Here is a 20,649-nt window from a genome sequence, read left to right on the forward strand (position 1 = left end):
AATCGAGGACCAAAACCTCGTGGTAAAAAGTAATATAAATTAAGAAAACATTTAAGAGCAGATTCTCTGGCCTTCGAAAGGAAGCCAAACTTATTGGAAGACCAGATACGAAAGCGTTTCTTGGCCACATACATAGTAAGGAAAATACAGAAGCCAGTAAGTGTTTAAAGTGTCTGAAAAAATACTTTGTTTGGTTAACCCATTTTCGACTCCTTTGGAACCAGTGTTCAATGGCCGGCAGCATGAATACTTATTTCGCTCGTTTCCAACGCCGCAGATTGCGTAGCTCTTGGCTTTATAAAATCAAAGTGGCATCGAGCTCCGGAGGTCCCGGCGAGCCTCACACTTTCGGGGAAAGTTTGGGGGAAAGCGGGGAAAGGCGAGGATGCCGCCGCGATGACGTCTGGCACTTCGATTTCGACTCCTTTCGCCAGCTGTCAAGTGATCGGACAACCGGGAAGCCGGCCAACTGGCGGTGAATCCCTTTAAGTGGGCCACCGATGAAAGTGAATCTGCGGTTCATTAGTAATAATTTTTGGCAGCTCGCGGTGGGTGAGTCTCATTAGTGCGAATGAGTTTATGCAATGCAGTGAAATGGATTTACTGGGGGATCAGGATCCGAGGCATCCTTGACCTCAATGGCCGCTTGTGGCGTTAATAACTTTGGCGAAACTGGCTTGGCCAATGAGAACTGGTAATGGACATGGCATGGCAACTGGTCCGATCCGCTGGCATCCACTGGTCTGCCTGGCCTGGCCTGGTCGGGTCGGGTCTGGTCTGGTCTGGTCTGGTCTGGTCCACTGGCATCCACTGGTATCGTATCCACTGGTCTGGTATGCCGACTTGGCCCGGCTTGGCATGCGGCTAGATTTATGGCCAGTGATAAGTTTCAGGCGTGCAGCAAATAAGAACGAACATGGCCAACCGAGGAACGCAACTCAACCTCAACGGGCCAGGCCAAAAAGGAGCCTGCGACAAGAACAAATAAATTGCCCAGGCACACGGAGAAAATTTGGTATTCCAAACGAAATTTTTAAGATATTATTTTTAAGGTGATGTATCAAATTTTTTAAAATCATAGTTGTTTTTTTTTAAGCCCCTTATAACCCATTAACACTTTGTTGAACTTAGATTCATTTGGTCTTTCTAGGAGATATTGAAAAATATTTTCTTTTCAGACTAAAAAATCTAATTGCAGTTCGACTTCCTTAACACAAACTTCCCTAACTCGAAGTATCTATAAGTCGATTTAGTTTTTTGGCCTAAGAAAGTATATTTACATATATCTTGATCTTTTTTTGGCAGATGCTAACTCGAGTAATATAACTTTATCTGTACTATTTAGGAACCTCCTAACTTTCCTAGGACCAATTTTGTTTTCAGTGCAGCAACCCCAACTGGTTCTCGAGATGCGGGAGAAGAGAATGCCAGCTCCAGAAGGTCAGAAGAACACGTACACATATCGCAATTTATATATGCATATGTATCCAGTTCGGCTTGGTTCGGTTTAGTTCGACCAGCGGAGCGCAACCAAAAACCGTGTGGATAGAGTCATGAGCAGACGGCGACTTGGTTCCCATATTGCGCTTCTTGGACTCACTTTCACACATGTGCCAATGGAAAAATGGAAAATATTTGCCATAATTAGCCCTGCTGCGAGACCCTTAATTAGCCAGGCCCCACTGACCACTGGGCGAAGATGCCCCTGCCCCAAGATCCCCCGTTCAGCGAAACCAAAAATCGCAGAAAATCAAAAAAAAGTCACCAGCACAGCACACAGATCCAATTAGAAAGCCGAAAATCTTTCACTCGGTCACTTTCTGTTTTTCCAGCATTGAGGATACGATCCTCCAGCTGGCCGGCAGATGGAGATGATGACAACACAGAAAATCGAAATGGCAAATCATGTTTATTTTGGCCAAATTGCAACTGGATCGAAAGGGCAGCTGTCTCTCTCTCTGTCTGTTGAGCTTGAGGCTTCTAAGTTGGCATTAAATTTCCGTTCGGTTCGATGGCAAGAATTTCAATGGACTTCAGACTTGAGATGGCCACAATGTTTGCGGCCACTTTTGGCCAAAACGGCCACCAGACGAATGGATGGATCACCGGTAATGGGAACGAGTCTCCATCGTCTCCGTCTCCATTTTCTTGCTGTTGACCTCAAAATTTTCGTGGCTCGAATGTCGCTTTGTCTGCCGTTGCTGGAGGAGAAACAAAAGTGAAATTTCTTGCTCGTGTGGGTTCAAGAACTAGCCGAAAATAAAAAAAAAAAACGCCAGCAACTCCAACGGAAAATGAAATCGAAGTTGGCTAGGAAAGAAGAGCGAAGCATAGCCAACTGCATTTTCACTTGGCCTGTTAATTAATTAAGGCAGTGCTCGCTCATAAAGAAATCTTCATGCCCGATGGCCAGAAGAAGAAGTGCATACAATGGCCAGAGCATTTCCATGTCCGGAACAATGGATTCCGATTCCAAGAGCGACATAGGTGAAATTTTTCACTACATTTTTCCGGGGGCATTCTGCCAGATGAAGGAGTGTTGTGCACCTGTCGCAAGAGCTCCGCAATTATTTGTTATAATTTTTTTTTCCATTTTTTTTTCAGCTGAAAAAATGCAAACCATTGGCAGCGAAAGGGAAGAAGCTAAGGCTAAAAAGCTGGCGGTTCGAGTTCAAAGACAAGCCAAAACAATTTAGCTGGAATCTGGCTAGAATTTAGCGCTGGCAGGCGGCATTGTTGCTGCTTTTTGTTCATGTTGCTGATGTTGCTGTTGCTGCTGTTGCTGATGTTGCTGATGTTGCTGCTGTTGATGTTGCTGCCGGACTGTTGGCATTAATTAATTGCAGAGCCGAAGCCTCCTATGTGGCGTGTGGTGTGTGAGAAAACAAGTCAAGAGCTGGGGCTGGCGGACTTAGAGAACTAATGAGCGTTAAGAGTCGAGCTCAACTGAACGGGGCTGAGCCGAGCTGAGCTTGAAGCGTTCGACAGGCATTGGAAATGAAAATGAAATAGAAGACAGGCCGAGGAAATGCCAGCGAGCACGATGGCGGGATACTCTTGGGGAGTCATTATAATAGAATGGGAATACGACAGATGGAACCAGTACTTCTTAAATGAATCTCGAAGAAATAATATACGTTAAGGCTTTTGCTTTTAATGAAAGGCAGTGGTCCAATTTTAAATTATAAAAAAGGGAATTCCAGAAAAATGAAAATATTTGATAAGAATCTTAAGAGCAATATGATACTTGCTTAAATTTAGAGTCGAAACTAACTAGATGTCTGAACTTACTTAAAAAAAATTTATCATTTTAAAAGTGTTAAAAGAGTCATACGGCCATTACCAACACATATTTGATAAAAGAAAATATAATAATACTTAAAACTTTAATAATTTTTACGAAAATTAAAATTAAACCCTTGGGTAAACCCGGATATTCAACTACTATCACTAAAAGCTTTTATGAAATGTGGCAAATCAAGTATGTACCCTCATTTTCTATTCTAAGACTGTCCAAGTCTAAATCTATTTATAATTTTAAAGACCCATCATACCGCCCAGAGTGTTAACCATTGAGGCGTGGACCAGACCGCTTAGCCGCCCCTAATTGCGCAACTCCCAGCTCGATGGGCTAGTTCGGCTGGCGGAGATCTCTTTTGGCGAAATATGCGATCATTTCCGCAGCCAAAAGGAAAGCTCTGAAAGCACGGAAATGAAGCGACGATTAAGGTGCCCCACTGGCTTCAACTCGATCAGCTCACGCTTTGGCTTTAGCCCCAACAAACACTTGAACTTTACGGAGTTACCTATAGACAAAAACGATGATTTCAGTGCAGCGTCAAGTGCTTTGGCTGATTCGACAGAAAAAAAAGGGGTAACTCAAAAAAAAACCCCAGCGAAGCAGAAAGAAAAAATCTTTACATCTATAACCAAAATATTTTTCTTTAGAAATCTGCGCATTCATCTAAAGCAAAGAAGAGGCTGAAGAATGGACAGCGACGACCTTCGTCAAGCCCATTGGGTAGTGCCTACTAGCCACAGCTATTACCTTATACCCATTACCCACTTGGCCCATTACAGTTTGTTTTGTCAGAGATTCCGGCACTAACGCTGGGGCGTGGCCACAATTAATTCGATTGCAGCTATAAATAGCCCCGAAGAGATTGCAACGCCCAGCGGCGCGATATAGGTGCGTGGAATGTGGCCTAATCGATGCAAAAATATCTGAGCCAGACCCCGAAACTAGTTCTAAGCTCGGAGGATCGACGGGGCGTGCTGTTGTTGGTGGTGGGACCACCATCAATGGATGTACTATGGAGTACCGAGGAGTTTCGATGTTAGGAGCCAGGCCAGCTGGAGTCTTGGAGTCTAATAACTGGAACTAAAGCGTGCGCCTCGCCAGTAATTAGCGTTTGCGGAGAAGCTCAAAATGTATGGAAAAAAATGAAAAATAAAAACGTTACAAATGCCCGAGAATAAAGCGGTTCAATAACCTGCCCGCCATCGTCCATCGATCCGCGAATCGATCCATCCATCCATCGATCGCCATTCTCTTTCGACTTCTAAGCCAGGCCCAAAGGCTATGGAAAATACATATCTCGGCTATTTTGCAAAGCCAAGAGGAAGAGATGATAACAATCGGCATACAGTGTATATGAAGATGGGGCCACAATTAAGAATGGAGATGATTAATCAAAAGCCCCCTGCAGACGGGGCTTTCGGTGATAAGGTCAATGCTGTTCCAATTCTCAGCCACATTTCTCCAACTTTGCCCAGCTATCATCAACACGATCAGCTGCACTGGGAAAAACACGAGGAAAATTTGGAAAATATGTAGTATTTTTTCTAAGAGAATATTTGTAGTTAGACTACTACTTGTAAGACAGCGAATTCTTCATAACAACAGAAACCATTATACCATATGTTACAGCTCTAACCCTGTTTGTCCGCGAATTCTTCAGAGCATTAACTCGTTTCTTGAAGATCAATTAAGAATATTTCAAGGTACCAATTTAATATCTTATTCATATGCCAAGTTAGTTTTAAATACCTATAGGTATGTTATAACATTTCTTTCTCTGTATCATCATCTATGAGCTATGTTCTTGGCATTCTGCTCTGTTCTGTTCATAACCTCTTTTCTTCTTATTGCCCATTTCTCTTCTGCTTTCTTGAATCTTTGTGCCACGCTCGGAGGCAAGATTTAATTGATCGGATTCACTTTGATTGATCGGATCGTCGCTGTTGATAATGGTACCGTTAATTTGGTAAATTATTTTGCATTTTGGACGCAAACCAATCCATTTTCCAACGTGTGGCATTCACTGCCACACAGTGGAGCATCGATCGGGATTACACAGCGGCCCTGGCTCAAAATAATTCAGTTAAGGTTAATGGGTGACGGGGCAAATCAAACAGAATCGGCCACATATGGTGGTATGTGTCTGTGTGTCTAATGAGAGAATGGGATCATTGGGGGCAAAAGCAAAAGAGCAGTGGAAGTTTCCAAAATATTCTACGAATTTGGCAGCCACAAAGTAATCATTAAAAGTAATTATTCTATTATTTGAGGCACCACAAGATACTCAGATATAATAAGCGTTTGGCGGAGAGAAACACACAAATTTGTTAAGCTTTCCTTTTAATGTTAATTATTTTTTAATATAATATTTAAAGTGTGGTGCATATATATAGTAGTCTAATGACATCGCCATGCGAATAAACCTCTCTATTTTTAGTATCGCACCTCGAGCCACATTTCTACAGCTTCCTTATCAAACCCCACACTTTATCTCATGAGCAGAAAAGGCACCAAAACAACCAGCACTCATTCATTCATTTGGCACCGAGAAAACAACTTCACACGCAAGTCGACATTCCTACGGCTTCATTCATGGCCAGTTGTCCAATTAATAACTCGCATTCGCATCCTGCGGAGGAGAAAGATGGTCGGTCATCTTGGGAGTGGTCGGGGTTGATCGATCAACGGATGCCCCACAGATGAACCCAAAAATAAACAGAGCTCTCCAAGTACCGTTTTCCGAATTTCTTCTTTGGGTGACTGAGTGACACAGAGGGGTTATACGAATATGTATATGGAGTATCGAAAATGAAACTTCCCGGGTTGGGCAATGCAAATGGAGGTCAGGCCCATAATTCAATTAGGAACCTGCAGTGGTCCGAATATCGAAAATCGAATTCCCAGACTTTGAGACCCACTGTGCGTGGGCTTTTTTGGCTCCGATTCGTAGCGTTTCATTTGTTTGTTTCTGGCTTTTTTCTTTTGTATTTTTTCCAGCCTTCACTTTTGTTTCATTTGCTGGCTAAGAGAGCCCGGGTCTTTGGGGACTGTGTGAGTCAGCCCGTTGTGCGATTGGAATTCTGCGCGCTTTTGAGGATTTATTAACAAGAATAATAAAAACAAGAAGCACACACAAGTCAGACGGCCGAGGAAAAGAAAACCGAAACCGGTTAATAAAAAAGAGAGAGAGACTTACCTGTACAGAACCGGCGACCGATGCGGAACTGAAGCTGGCATTGCTGTTGCTATTGGCAATCCGACTGCTAGCCCCATTGCTATCCTTCAGCAGGAGCTTGGACACCACCGAAATCTTATTGTTGTTCTCCGGCTCCATTTTGGCCAGATTCTTCTGGCCCACCGCCTTGGGCTCGCTCATTTCGGAGCCATTTCCGTTCTCCTTGTGATTACGCATTTTCATCTAGTTTTTCTTTTCGGTTACTTTTGACGATCGAGCGGTTACTGTGATTTGATCTGCCGGATTTTCATTTCAATCTCATCTTTCGGCTACCTCTGAGAAGGGTCAGACAGGCAAGGTTTATGAGGTTGATGGTATCAAAGAGTGATTTGGGTTTATTGTATCTGTTTATATTTAGAGTTCATTTATATAATTATTTTTTTTTTTTTTGCTAAATGTTGATATATTAGGCTTCCTTTGCTGTTTTAAGACAAATACTTTATAGGCCCGTTTTATATGATCGATTTCGCCTTCGCTTTCAAACACCCATAAAAAAGTCTATTATATTGTATCTGAAAAATGTAAACTACCGAGTTTGTTTTGCAAAATGTCCAGGAATTATCTCTGAGTCTTGCTGCCCCCTTCTTTTCTGCTGATGTGTTTTTGCGATTAGACCTGCCCGATTTTCATTTCAATCTCATTTTTCGGCCACCTTTTGGACAAGAGTTATGATGTAAGCGAAAAATACACGAAATTATATGTGTTAAATTATTTTAATTTGGTCTGGCGACATTTTTTTTGTGGTGGCCCCTTAGATGTGGCTGCTTTGCACTTTTATTTCTCTTATCGGGTCCGGTCCGCAACTCGCATCTTTGGAATGCAGTGCAGCCAAAGCAAACCAGTAAGACGAATCCACATGGACGCCGACCGAAAGAGACGGGTATATGGCGGCAGAAAGAGACGGCAGGAGCGAGACAGCGAGGCGGTGAGGAAAATTGAATCGATTTCTGTTGACTGCGTCCGTAAATATTTGTTGAGTTATTTGGGTTTTTGTGTAATAAGTTGAGCGTATTATGTGTGTGGTAAAAAAAAATGGGAAAAAAAAGAGGAGAAATATATATAAAAAAGTGAACCAGGTTTACATAACATTGACCCACGAGACGCGAGAAGAGTCGACCCAAGTCGAGACGAGACGAGACGAATATGCAGTCAGGCGACGCTGACGGGGTCTAAGCCAATAAACAAGTTTTTGTTGTGCATTTTCAAATGCGATTTGGCGACTGCATTTCATTTCGTTTCGTTTCGTTTCGGTTGGACAGCATATAGCAATAGCATATTGCATACTGCATATTGCCATATAGCGAACGACCCACGCATTTGGCTCTTTCAAATGTCATCGTTTTCTGTATGGTTTCCATGCAAATTGATGTCCATTAAAGCCGCAGTTGCAGCTGCCACTTCTGGCCCGTAAACTTCGAGTGTTTAATGCATAATTATGAGCTGCTGCTGCGCCGGCCCAAAGAACTGGAACTGGAATTGGAACTGCAGAGGCTTCGGCTTCGCCATCGACATCGATGCGATCCTAGGCGAAAACTGGATTCTGCCAGGCTGTTGACAAACCCAGACACAAAACGAACACGGACTTACACTGGCCAAAAGATAATCCTTTCGGTACAGGGAATTCAATTCACTAGGTTTCGATTTAATCGAACTTTCAGTCTTTCAAATAAAGGATTAAACACATTTTTGTGGTTTTGCTACCCATCTATTGCTCTACGTTCTTATAATTCCCAACTGGTTAAAGCGGAAAAGGGAGTAACAATATTTCTGGATATTTTCTTATTTCTAAAATGTTGTACCCAATGATGGCATTGCTTAATTGGAATATATTTAATATGTTTTTATGAAACATTTACAGACTAAAAACTTAACTTAAGAACATATTCCTAATATTCTTTCAATTTTCTCTCTGTGTAGAAGCAGAAGACCTAGGCCCAGGCAAGAAGCCCCCAAAGAGGAAGCCTGTTTTCGGGATGGGGGCAAAGTACGTGGTAGATAAATCTGCTGGCTGCAACTTTTCAGGAGTGCAATGACATTGCTAAATGCACTTTCATGCCCCCTGGTCTCTGTCCACTTTCCACTGAGAAAGCTTTCCGGCTAATCACCAATTTGTTAATTATGGCCTTGGGTAGAATTTTCGATTTCGGTCAGTACCGAAACTTGTGTCGACAACCAGGTAATTGCTGTAGAAGTGGCTTTTCTGGCTATTCAGTTTTGTCTGCAGCGAAATTAGACACTTTTGCTGGCCAGAAAAATTCCAAGTCAAAATGCAATATGACAAAAAAACAAAATGCGGAAAACATGCAAAATCGGAGTGGCGCCAGCAAAATGGGCACACACACCCCGGCACACAAATGCAGTCCCAATACCCAATAACCAATACAAAGTGCTAGTCGGCTCCCAGTTCCAAGCTCCCAGTTCCAATTCCAGTTAGCAGCTCCCAGTTCGAGTCCCCAGAACGGGTTTTTATTGCCAGCCAATCGATGGCGAGGTCACAAATGGCTAAAACCCCGCCAAAGCGAAACGCATATTGATCTCTATTAACAATAATGTTCGGTAGATCCAAGGAGAATTGTTTCCTCAAAAAAAAACATCAAATTAAAATCTTCCTATTGACTGCTGCTGATATCTTAATCTCCGCAACGAGAATCTTTTGAAAGGACAATAAATCACCGAGATATTGTTTTGGCAACCTTCGGGATTCTCTTTTTGAACTGTGACCCCTGTTTCCACTTCAGCAAACCGTTGCTTAGCCAAGTGTTTGCCTATCAGCTTAAAAGTATCTGACGAATATTACACGCTGTGTAGGTGGTCGGGTTCCGAAAAAAGAGTGTTCCGAGATTGAGATGCCCGGATACCTGATAGCCGCATGCAAAGAGGCCCAAAGGTCGTCGTAAATCTGAACTGTAGTGTCAGCTACTAACAAGCGTAACAAAGCAGCACCGAGATGAATGGAAATTGTTACCTGCCCGGTTATGTGTTATGATTATGTGTACCTATGTACCTGGGCGGAGGTGTTGGCAAGGCTGCCGTTCGTTTTGGTGGCTTTAAGGGGCACACTGGGAAAACTCCACGGGAAAATAATATATTTTGTATTATGATTTTCATATGCCAATTCAAAAATACCCCACAAAATGTTGAGATACAGTTGACATTCATAGGATAAAATTGATATTTACCGGTAAAGTTGTGAAAGTGAATAATGTAAAATACAATAGATATTGGAAAACGACATTTTCGAATTCTTTAGTGAATTATACTTTTAAATTTTTTGACAGTGTAAAATAAATATAGTTTTATTACAAAAAGCTTAAGATGTTAGACAGCAATAATATTTTGAATTATTTTCTCACTTGACTGATGACATATCCCCATAAAATGTTTATTTTAAGCATACATTCTGGTTGGAAATAAATTTCTACTTTTTCATAAGCTGAAATATTTTTTTCCCTGTGCATTCTCAACATTGTCGACTCATTATAATTTTGTCAATTCTCACACAACTACCTGCTGCAGAAACATTCACACAAAGGTGAAGATCGCGAGGCATTCACACTACCCAAGTATAAACCAAAAGTTGGAGGGGGTGATTTGGGGTCGGGGGACGGGGGACGGAAGCAGACGCATAAATTTACAATTAAATGTAATTCGTTCGCTGGATTTCCGCAAAAAAGGGCCTGGCAACATGGGCAATTGCAACCTGCAGCAAGTTCAACGCTTTCTTTAGTGCTCCGCCGCGCTTGGCTTGCAGCAAATAACAAAAAGATGGAAAAAAAAATGGGAAAAAAATATTCCCAAGCCGCGCTTCTTGGTAGTTGCAAATGAAAATACCCCACCCACACACACAGCGAGAAACCCTCGCGAAAAACACCGGGTAGAAAGAGAAAGAGGACGCAGATTTGAAACTCATTCTCTGCGGGCTCTCCAGCGGCATTTGTTTATGATCCTGTCAACTACCTAAGCAGATCCTACGATCCCGTCAATTGTTCCACCTTACTTCCGTCGGATCCCGGATTTCGGAGTGCGGATCCCAGAATACCACATCCCTGATCCCAGATCACAATCTCGCAGCAGGATGCTACATCTCTTGTTTGCCCGGGGAAGTTGTAATTGGTTTGGTAAATTGCGAAGGTCGTTGGCTTCGGCAACAAGGTCGTTCGTTTCGCTTATCATTTCCACAACCAACGACGAGATGCTGGCCCAAGGTGGAAAGTATCTGCTATATGGAGGCAGATACAGATACAGATACAAACAAGTGGTATGGGGCACAAATATTTGCTCAGCGAATTCCTCGCACTCTATGCAATGCAAATATAAATTGTAAAAACTCAGAAACCCCAGAAAAGAAAGGAAAAGGTACAATAAAGAATGTCTTTAGAACTATCGTAACTGGAATTTTCCTAATGAAGAAATCTGTAGGCATAAGGTAAAACAAAGCTGATCATATACATTTAGTAATTACTCTTATATTGTTCTAAATACTCATTTATATTATGTCGCCTGTTTAAATTCTGAACACAAACGTAGGGTCGCAGATTTCATTGCTGTAGCTTTGCCATCCCAAAATAGTTTTAAAAACAAATACGCCTTATGAGCACAAGTATTAGTTGAAGAAAATAATCCGTATAAAAATATTTATTACCGAGAACCCCATCCATGGCTTATGGAATTCACTTTAAACAGTTATGCAGTCTGAGAAAGTTTGATCGCTTCTTAAACAACTGTTGTTGCTTTTACCTTTGGTAAATCTTTTCCTGCCTCGCAGCCCGTCCCATCTCAAATAATGATGAAATGGCAATTTCTTGGGAACCTTTTCTTTCGGGCTTGTTGAATTCTTCTGGTGGTATTCTCCCCCATATCATTGTCAGTGTTTATTTGTTTAGCTGGGCTGACAGGCAAGGGGATCACACATTTTTGCGCAATTTGGGAAAACACTTTGCAAGTTGTTTTCCCGAAATTTTAGCTTATTATGTGAGGAATTTACAGCTCCGCCAAGCGAAGGAACTCAGATCTGAACCTGAATTCTCGACGAGTGATGTTTCAATGGGTTTCTGTTTCGCTTACAGTTCCACTGATGTTTGCACTACTTAGTTGTGACAGATAAGATTATAATTAGTCTTAGCCCGCCAAGCCGGTAACAGTGCCCGATAAGATAAAACTCTCCATGGTAAGAGGTAACAGGAAAAAAAAAATGAAAAAGAAACACAAACGGGTTGCCAATGAAGTTGACAACTTGAAAAGGCTGGGAATGAAAAGCAGATAGAAAAGCCAGTCGTCAAATATGGCAAGGTCGCATCGCAGCGCATTCCACGGATGTTTGCCTTCCTAATTAAATAGATCATCGGCAAACCAATTGGCGCTCGACAACACATCTCTATATAATTTAATCAATCGCTCAACGGCAGTCACATTGAAAGACCGAGAGACAAAACAAATTTTACGCATTTCGAAATGAGTTCAAAACACCCGAAAGCCAAATGTTCGTCACTGAATGCCGCCGAGTGTATTGAACTCAGTTTTGCTCCACCTCCACCTTAACCACCAGAACCACCTACCTACCTTCCTGGCTGCACGGAGAAAAAAACCACAAGAGTTTACTATTGCCATTAGGCTTTTATGGATTCCTTATTATTAAAAACTTGTATCTAGTATTCATTTTAATAAGAAAATTTAAATCAGTTAAAGGTCTCCTCATTTGATTGTTCTATTATCATAAACTTCTTAGGGTAGGATTCTTTGATTCTTTTATTATCAGGAACTTCTATAGTTCTCTTATTTTTGTTTCTTTCTGTGTAGCAATCCCCCCATTCCTCCCACAAATCGCTGGCAAGTTGAGCAAACAAGTTTGCTTGGAAATTCTTGAGTAGTATTTGATGTTGATGCTAAGCGATCCCCCCAACCCCTCTCAGTTGATAAGTCGTCACATGGAAACGACATGGAAACCCTACGCCTGCTCCGAGTTCCTTCCCCCCTGAGCCCCGCCCATTCTCCCATTCTCCCATTAACGCCCACTTTCCCTGGATTGCAGTGCAGAACTGTCACCTGGGCGGGGGGATTTGAATTATTCGTTCTGCCTCTCCTGCTCTTTATTATCCGTTATCGCTGGCAGAATCAGAAACGGAATTCTTTAGCACTCGAGAATTTGTTTTCTTCTAGCCTCGTTGTCTATGCAAATTTTTCCACTGACTTGGGGCCTCTGCTTCAGTTATTGTTTAGGCCAAATCAGGCCAATCTTTGCATTTAAATTATTATGGTTTTTTTATGAAAGTAGATCTATTAAACGGTAGTCAAATAACGAAGTCAACTATATAAATTTAATGGTTTCAATAAACATTTATTTTGATCAAAATAAAGAAAGATTATTTTAGAAATAAACATGTCAATGTCCAAGCTAAAGTTAAAACTTCCAAGTATTGAACACTTTTTTTCCGATTTTCGGCATATAATATATTTTCTTTTAAATGCGCTCTTGTTGCTTTCCTATATCACTAACCTAATTGTTTCCATTAGTTGACTCTACCTGCCTTATCAGCTTTTCAATTGCATTAGTTTTTTCTAACCTTCTTTGTTCCGCGTTCTAACACTCCTTAATCGAGTCTAGAAAAAAACACCTTCGGTTTCAAGTTCTCGGAATCTTTTTTGGTGCATTCGTTTATGTAACTCCTCGGTGGTCTCACGAACAACAGCTCAGATGCCAGTTCTAAGATACATTTGCCAAATGAATTATGTTTCTTACCGCAAATGTGTGTTTTTTACCAAGCGGCGCCCGTCGAAAATAATCCAAAACACGTACTGCCCGACACCTATTTTGAGTGGGGATCTTTCTAAGCCAGGTTTTATGGTTAAAGGTGTAGAAATGGAAACGAGATCGGAATGGTTTCGTCTTTGAAACTGACCCATGCGAAATTTGCAGCTGCTCTTGAGCTCCACCTTGTCTATATCCCCGTCTCGCTCAGACACTCTTTCTTCCCGACTCTTTCTTCGACTCCTCACATGCAGAAGAAGAAAAAAAAAACGAAGAAGCAGAAGAAGGGGCAGAAGTTTTGAAGCGCGGAAAATGGCAAGCGCCAAAAACTGGTTGGAAAAATCGCTGTTGTTGGGGGGAAAACTTGTTGGGGCAGCCACGAAAAAAAGACGAGAAGACGCAGAAGAATACGATGAAGATTAAGAAGAGGGAGAATCTGAAACTTCTTGCCACCCGCTAAAAGGCAAAGCAGCCGCAACACTCAAAGTTTTTTGTTTAAGAACTATTATTTGGGCGGAAGAATTCTTAAAACCTTGAAGGTTGATCTGTGTACACGGTATTCTTTTTTGTTTATGTTTGCTGAATTTTGTAATTCTTCAGGCGCATTTTTACACGACACCTTTTGTTTTTGTCGCTTTTAATGCCGTTTCGTGCTTTTGGCCACTAATTGTTGTTGTTTCTTCGGTTTTTTATGACTTCTCTCTTTTTTTTTTTGCTTTTTACGCGAGCTTGAGAGTTGATTAAACTTATTCACAGCATATTCATTGACTAGAAACTGCATTTAATTTGTTGTGCATTTTTTGGTTGCTTAATTTTTTGTTAACTCACAAGCTAGCACACACACGCACACGCGGGGCACACAGGTACACACGTATACGGACACGAGCCCCGAATCGCGGGGCATGCAACGCTCTGAGTTTCCTTGGGTTTTCCGCTTTTCCTCACGAACTGCACGCTGCGAGAGCCAAAAGAAGACTGAAACTCGCGATCAGACAAAGCTCGTGCCCGTGTGCCACATGTCTCTCCCAATCGGGCTCATGCCAGCCCGTTCTCCCTCTTTTACTCTCTCGGATTGCGAAAATGCCGCAGACCGCTTTATATGGATTGGAATGACACGACTAAAGTATACCCATATATGTCATCCCAAGATATATCGGATATTAAGCCATCTCTTTGTGAAATATAATATCTTGACTAAGATACAACTACAAGTTTTCTGATCAATTTCATATATTTCAAGATATATTTCATACATACCTTACACCATATCATAATAATGAAAATATCCATTAAATATAATAATTATCCAACATTATTTATTTAACTTCAAGTTCTCTTTCTTCTCTATCTTTTTTCTTTTGCAAAAACATTTAAAAGTGATCATAAACAGGATATATTCGCCAAAAAGTAGGCAATAATTTGAATGACTTAGTCGGTTTCCTAAGTTTTAATGTCCTTTCTTAGAAGAAGAGCATTTTCTTACTCCCTTAACGAAATGTAATATCTTGACTGAGAGTACCACTACAAGTTTTCTGATCAATTTCAATGTTTCGAGATTTATTTCATACATATCCTACACCATATAAGACTAATATTTGGAATACCATCAATCTCTATCTTTATTTCTATCTCTAGAAATAATATCTTTATGTTTGCGTTGCTTTAAACGATATTTTAGAATTTTAAAGAAAATATCCTTATAACATGATAAATATCCAACATTATATATTTTACTTAAAGTAAAGTACTTTTTTTTCCGTTGAAAAAACACTTCAAAGTGAACAAATATAGGATATATTTGCCAAAAAGTTGGCAATAATTTGAATGACTTAGTCGGTTTTCTATGTTTTAATGTCCTTTCTTAAAAGATGAGCATTTTCTTACTCCCTCTACGAAATGTAATATCTTGACTTAGAATACACTACAAGTTTTCTGATCAATTTCAATTTTTCGAGATTAATTTCATAAATATCTTACACCATATTAGACTAATATTCGGAATACAATCAATCTCTATATGTAAATGGAATAATATCTTTATATTTGCGTTGCTTTAAAAGATATCTTAGAATTTTAAAGCACATATCCATATAATATGATAATTATCCAACATTATTCATTTTACTTAGAGTAAAGTACTTTATTTTTATCCGTTGAAAAAAACACTTAAAAGTGAAATAAATATAGGATATATTCTCCAAAACGTAGGCAATAATTATAATGACTTCGTAGGTTTCCCATGCTATAATGTCTCTTTTTAGAAGAGGAGTTTTTTTATTACGCTTCCTTAACTTTGTTTCAATCCAGTTCACTAGTCTAGCATACCCTCGGTTTCTATGATTGGGCCACGTTAACAGCCAGCTGGAAATCAGTCCACCAGAGAGACGGAGAAAGAGAGAGAGTATCTCTATCTTGAGACTCTACCGAGCCGTTGTTGTTGTAGCTCTACCTGCGGCTTTCCAGAGTGTGTGTGTGAGCGGGAGAGAGAGTGTAAGACCCAGTGGTAAATTTAGTGCTAAATAATGGGGGTTAGAGCCTCTTATCAAGCAGAGCCAAAGCAAACAGGTATATTTGTATTTCGTATTGAAAGTCACTTATCTCAGTGGGAGACTGAGGGAGAGCGACGGTTTGGGCTCTCTTCGCTCAGAACCTGTTGCCGTTGTCCAGTTCTTAACCATATGGAAGAGGAGAGTTCGGAAAGTGGGACGGAAGACTGGAAGACTCCACAGCGAAAGAGAGAGAGCCAAAGAAGCGAGCCAAGAACCTGTTGCGGCAAAATGGCCTGCAACTTAGCCAAAAACCAAAAAGAAAATGTAAAATTAAAAAAACTGAACCCGAAAAAGAAAACAAAGGGAATAAGAAGATCGTGTGGCAAGACGGCCAGCCAAAAGAGCCAGCGAATGAGGAAAGTAAGGGAAAACGGCTGATAAGCAAGGCCGTTGGGTCCAGTTCGGGCCTGAAAAGAGATCCGGGCATCTTGAGGACTCCGATTTCGAATCCGATTCTGATTCTGATTCACTCAAAGTTGATTTATGTTCTGTTTGCACTTTTCATTTCAGCGCAAGTTGATTTTAATTAAGAGTGTGTGCTCTCAGGAGAACCAGAAGAGGAAACAAGCGACCCAAGACCACCAACGAAGTCGAGTTCTGAACTTGAACTTCTTACCAAAAAAAATCTTTCAACAATGCGTTGTGTTTCTTTGAAAATTGCACGTTTTGGTCTGCACCTAACATGAATATTTATTGCTTTTCCTAATTCCTGTGACTCTCATATAGAGCGTTTTAGAACAGCCTCATTACTTTAAAGATTAAACCAATACGATTTTCATGGGTTCAAGTTTAGTGTATGTATAATAAATCTTTTTCAACTCAAAAATATTGATTTGATAGATTGTAGGTGAAACTCGAAATGGGTCTTTAATGGGTCGCATACTTCGGTTAGGTTCAAAGCGAAGGTTCTGAGAAAAATGTTCTCAAAAGTATAGGCTAGTTCTGTATATTTCTTTAGAAGATACCCTCAACCCTATAATTTGGATGGTGGGATAAAGCTGTTATTTAAGGCATAGATATATTAGAGTTGCACGAAAAAAAGGATAAATAAGGCTATGCCCAAGGTCCACAAATTATTCGCTGGTACTAAAAAATATACAAATCTTAAGAAAAGCAAGTGAGACCCTGAAATCTAGGAAATACAAGTGGCCAGAACTAGGAACTAAGAATAAGACATGTAATAGAATGTTAATACTTTCAGAAAAGAACCTAATTAAATTCGAACTTGAACCCTTTGGCCCAAATCAAATTGGGCTTCAATCACTTTATCGGGCATGACCAAACCGTTAAATCGAAAGCTCTCGGATATCGCACGCAAGCCAGGTGCTAATGAGGCATTTTGTTTCTGCTTTGGCTAATTTATTGTTTACGGCCGTGCTAAGAGAGTGGCGCAGATTTAACGGTACAAGCGAAAGGTTGGCCCAAACATGCAAATATCACTTCGCAAGAGTCCCGAACCCAGAACAAAGCCCAATCAATATCAATGGCTTTGGTCTAACAACGGTTTCTATTTCCAGACAGATCGTAGATCTCCAGTTCTTTCGTATATTTCCGATTGGTTCATTGAACGATTTTAGACGATCTGTTTTGGGATCTGACCCATCTGCAATGGTATGGTACAACACCTTCTCATCTCCCATTTCGTATTCCCAAACCCAGGTTCGCACCTCCAGTCGTCATTCCCAATTAATCATCGCTTTGGCTTGTTGATCCAATCGCATTTGCTTTGCAAAAGACGCAAGAGAGTTATGAACTGGGAAAGTGCGAAAGGGAAGGAGCCAAACACGTTTATGGAGGGGGTGTACACGGAAAAAAGTTGCGGTTTGGCATTTTAAATTAGCAAAGTAGATAACACTTATGAGTAATCGGACCTTCCTTTACCAATTATTTTGGCAACCTGCTGAAAAAACAAAAGTTTTCTTGCTTAACATTAAAATTGAGACCATATTATCTAAGCTTTATCACTATTCGATGGCAATTTGCAACGCACATTTTATTGAACTTTACCATCTGAAAGTCTTTACTAGTCTACAACTTTTTAAGCTACACCCTAATTAATTATCTTAATAAAATTTTTTACAAGTCGAATTCGTTAAGGGGAGATGGTAGTTTAGGTTAGAGAAGCCAATACTTATAACATCATTTTTATTTTCATAAGAAAGTACAGATTTCTCAAAGTGCATGTAAAGGGAAGCTTGGAATGTGCCGAGACTATCAATCAATCTGCTCTTGCCCCTTGCCGGCACCTACCAAATTCGGTCTATTGTCCGGCGGCTGTTACCAAATCCGTAGACCGGCTTGACTTTCCATAGGAAAAGCCCCGAAATCACCCGAAGGTTATCGGTTATCCGGACTCCGATTCCGATTCCGTCGCCAGGTCCGATCTGTTTAAGCATTCAGGTGTGCGGAACGTGTGGAACACTCCCTCATCGGGGATGGGGACCCAGATCTCGATATAGCGATATAGCACTGGAGACCCATTTAACGTGGGAAACAACAACAGAAACCTCCAAACACCAGGGCCCTTTTGCGAAAAAATGAAAAGCACAAAATGTTTTACTAGGAGCGGGCCCCAAATGTGAGTTGCATTTCAATTTCAGTGAGACGATGACTACGTCATCAGCTTTTCTGCTCCATATGGCAGTAAATTTGCATTCAGCCATATGTGGTTTTTTCCTGGCCAAAAGGGGCTGTCGGGGAGGGGGCTTTGGGGCATCGCATTTTTAATGTCAAGCAACTGGCCGGCATGCCAAAGGTATTATGACATACATTTCAATTCAATTTTTAGATAAAGATGCGGCTGCAGTTCGTTTTTCTTTCGCTCTTCGAATGTGTATATTTTTGAAAAATGCAACAAAGACGGACGGTGGACGATGGACGATGGACGACATTTGTGTGGCCGGGGCACTACTGAAGTTCCGCCATTGGCGATGATGTAAACATCAAAAACAGATACAGTCTCCCGACCCATTTGTATCTTTTATTGTACAGTAAAAGACAGATAAATGGGGTAATAGCTGACTTTATGTATGCACATAATAAAGGAAGTCAATTGGTTTTCTCAAAAATAACTTAATCTTCCTAGGCTAAACAATGGACCTCCTATCTAAAACCCGAATAAAGTCCCCTAGAAAATATTTATTAGAAATTTCTTTTTAGTAAACGTACTCGTAAATGTATTTATCATTCATTCTCTAACTTAGCTTATATTTTATTTTTAAGAATGTTTATTTTAAAGCTACGAATATTATTATTATGATCCATTCCTTACAAAGTTAAATACTTAATGGTGACATTGTTATATAATACAAACATTTTTTGTTAATTTAAATGAAGATAAATTCCTTGCCTGGATATTGATAAAATCTTAGAATATGAAAGAAGCAATCAATAATACAAAATGGTAAAGAAATTCGAAACATTTTATGGTGACTTTTGGGCCAATATTTTGCTCTTGGCCAATGACAACTGTGGTGAAGTGCCTGGGGGAGATTGGGCCGAGATCTTCAGATCGAATCGAACCAGCGGCCGTCCTATAACCTGGTGGCATTTGCTGCGGGCCATGCTTCGGATTGTCAGATAGTCAGTTAGCCAGTCAGTCAGTCAGCCAGTCAGTCAGCCAGTTCGTCTAATTGGATTTGCGCGCTTGTGCGTAACTATAAATCACACACGAATACAGGCAAAGACGGAGCCGTGGAGCAGGGACAACCGGTTTGATTGCCAAGTCACCCGCTCATAGCCAACTGCAGAGATCCCCATCGAGCTTTTTTCCTCCTCAACTATTTGTAAAGTGACCAAAACGGTAACAACAAAAACCACAGAAACCCACGATGTTGTTGTTGTTCCAGTTCTTGTTACCCCATAAACAATATAAAGAATATAATTATGGTGCTGCATAAAAAAAACCTAAACGTATCAGCTTACGCAACCCAGAAAATACAGAAAAAGTGGAAGAGGTCTTGTAAAATTTACATGGCACAAGGCCCCTTTGCCGGTCGTGTGAAAATTATTAATGGAGCCACTGTCTCCGGACAAGTTCATGTGTCATGTGTGGAAAGTGTTGGGTATACTAAAGTAAAGTATTACTACCTTCCCGGAAAAACTCTATTTCTTTGGGCAGGTTTTTAGTTTTGATTTATCTGCCCACCACCCAAGTTGTAAGCGGATGTTGTAATCTCTATGAGTTGCAAATCTAAATGGCCAAGTTCTAGCTAAAAAGTTGTACAAAACTATGGAAATAACGAGTCATAGATTTAAACACAGCCCGAGCCCAAAAAACATGCCATTTGCCGGTGGTCTTCCATCAAGCCCCACATGTGAGTTGAACTTACGCTGAACTTGTAGCTTCCTTTGGCTACTTGAGTTTCACAAGGAAGGACGTCTGTCGGGGGTATAGAGTTACATTGAACCAATAAAACGAAAAGAACCAATGAAACGAAACACCGCCATATGGTGCAACCGGTTTTGAAAGTGGCGCCAAGGCAGGCAATATGAGTTTTTGGATGTATGGCAACATTGATCAACTACCACAAGCTTTAAAAACTTGATGCTGTTTCGCTGTTTTAATAACGTATTATTTCCTGGAGCAAGAGATTTTGAAAGTAGCGCCAAATAGCAAAAAAAAGAAGTATAAATATCTGGCAGCACTGCCGGAACGATAATGTGCTATCGATAACAATCGGGAGGGTGCATCCGCTAGCCTAAACAGGTGTGTATATCCGCTAACCCAGCAAAGACACCCTCCTCATATCTTAAAGTGACCATTTAATTATCTTATTTATGCCTGGCAACCCTAGTTTACAGTTAGCTGAAATTTCCA

General features: G+C 40.7%; 2 protein-coding genes across 3 annotated transcripts in view; one reads left to right on the forward strand and one right to left on the reverse strand.

The window, feature by feature from the left end:
* Positions 1-14,252, reverse strand: part of Shrm (shroom) — a 48,112-nt gene extending 33,860 nt beyond the window's left edge. Inside the window, exons 1-2 of the mRNA XM_017074393.4 lie at positions 14,110-14,252; positions 6,498-6,811 (exon numbers count right to left, since the gene is read on the reverse strand). Of these exons, the coding sequence (XP_016929882.3) occupies positions 6,498-6,719 (222 nt within the window). The 5' untranslated portion in view covers positions 6,720-6,811; positions 14,110-14,252. The remainder of the gene's footprint in view (positions 1-6,497; positions 6,812-14,109) is intronic.
* RpS23 (ribosomal protein S23) overlaps positions 4,561-20,649 on the forward strand; it is a 107,801-nt gene continuing 91,712 nt past the window's right edge. The window contains exon 1 of one of the 2 annotated variants that reach the window (XM_017072326.4): positions 4,561-4,564. The gene's annotated coding sequence lies outside the window, so the exon portion shown is untranslated. Of the gene's footprint in view, positions 4,565-15,505; positions 15,517-20,649 lie in introns of those variants that run through there. The other variant, XM_070995150.1, reaches the window with a different exon arrangement.

This window comes from Drosophila suzukii, chromosome 2R, assembly GCF_043229965.1.
Source record: "Drosophila suzukii chromosome 2R, CBGP_Dsuzu_IsoJpt1.0, whole genome shotgun sequence".
In the NCBI taxonomy this organism is placed as follows: domain Eukaryota; kingdom Metazoa; phylum Arthropoda; class Insecta; order Diptera; family Drosophilidae; genus Drosophila; species Drosophila suzukii.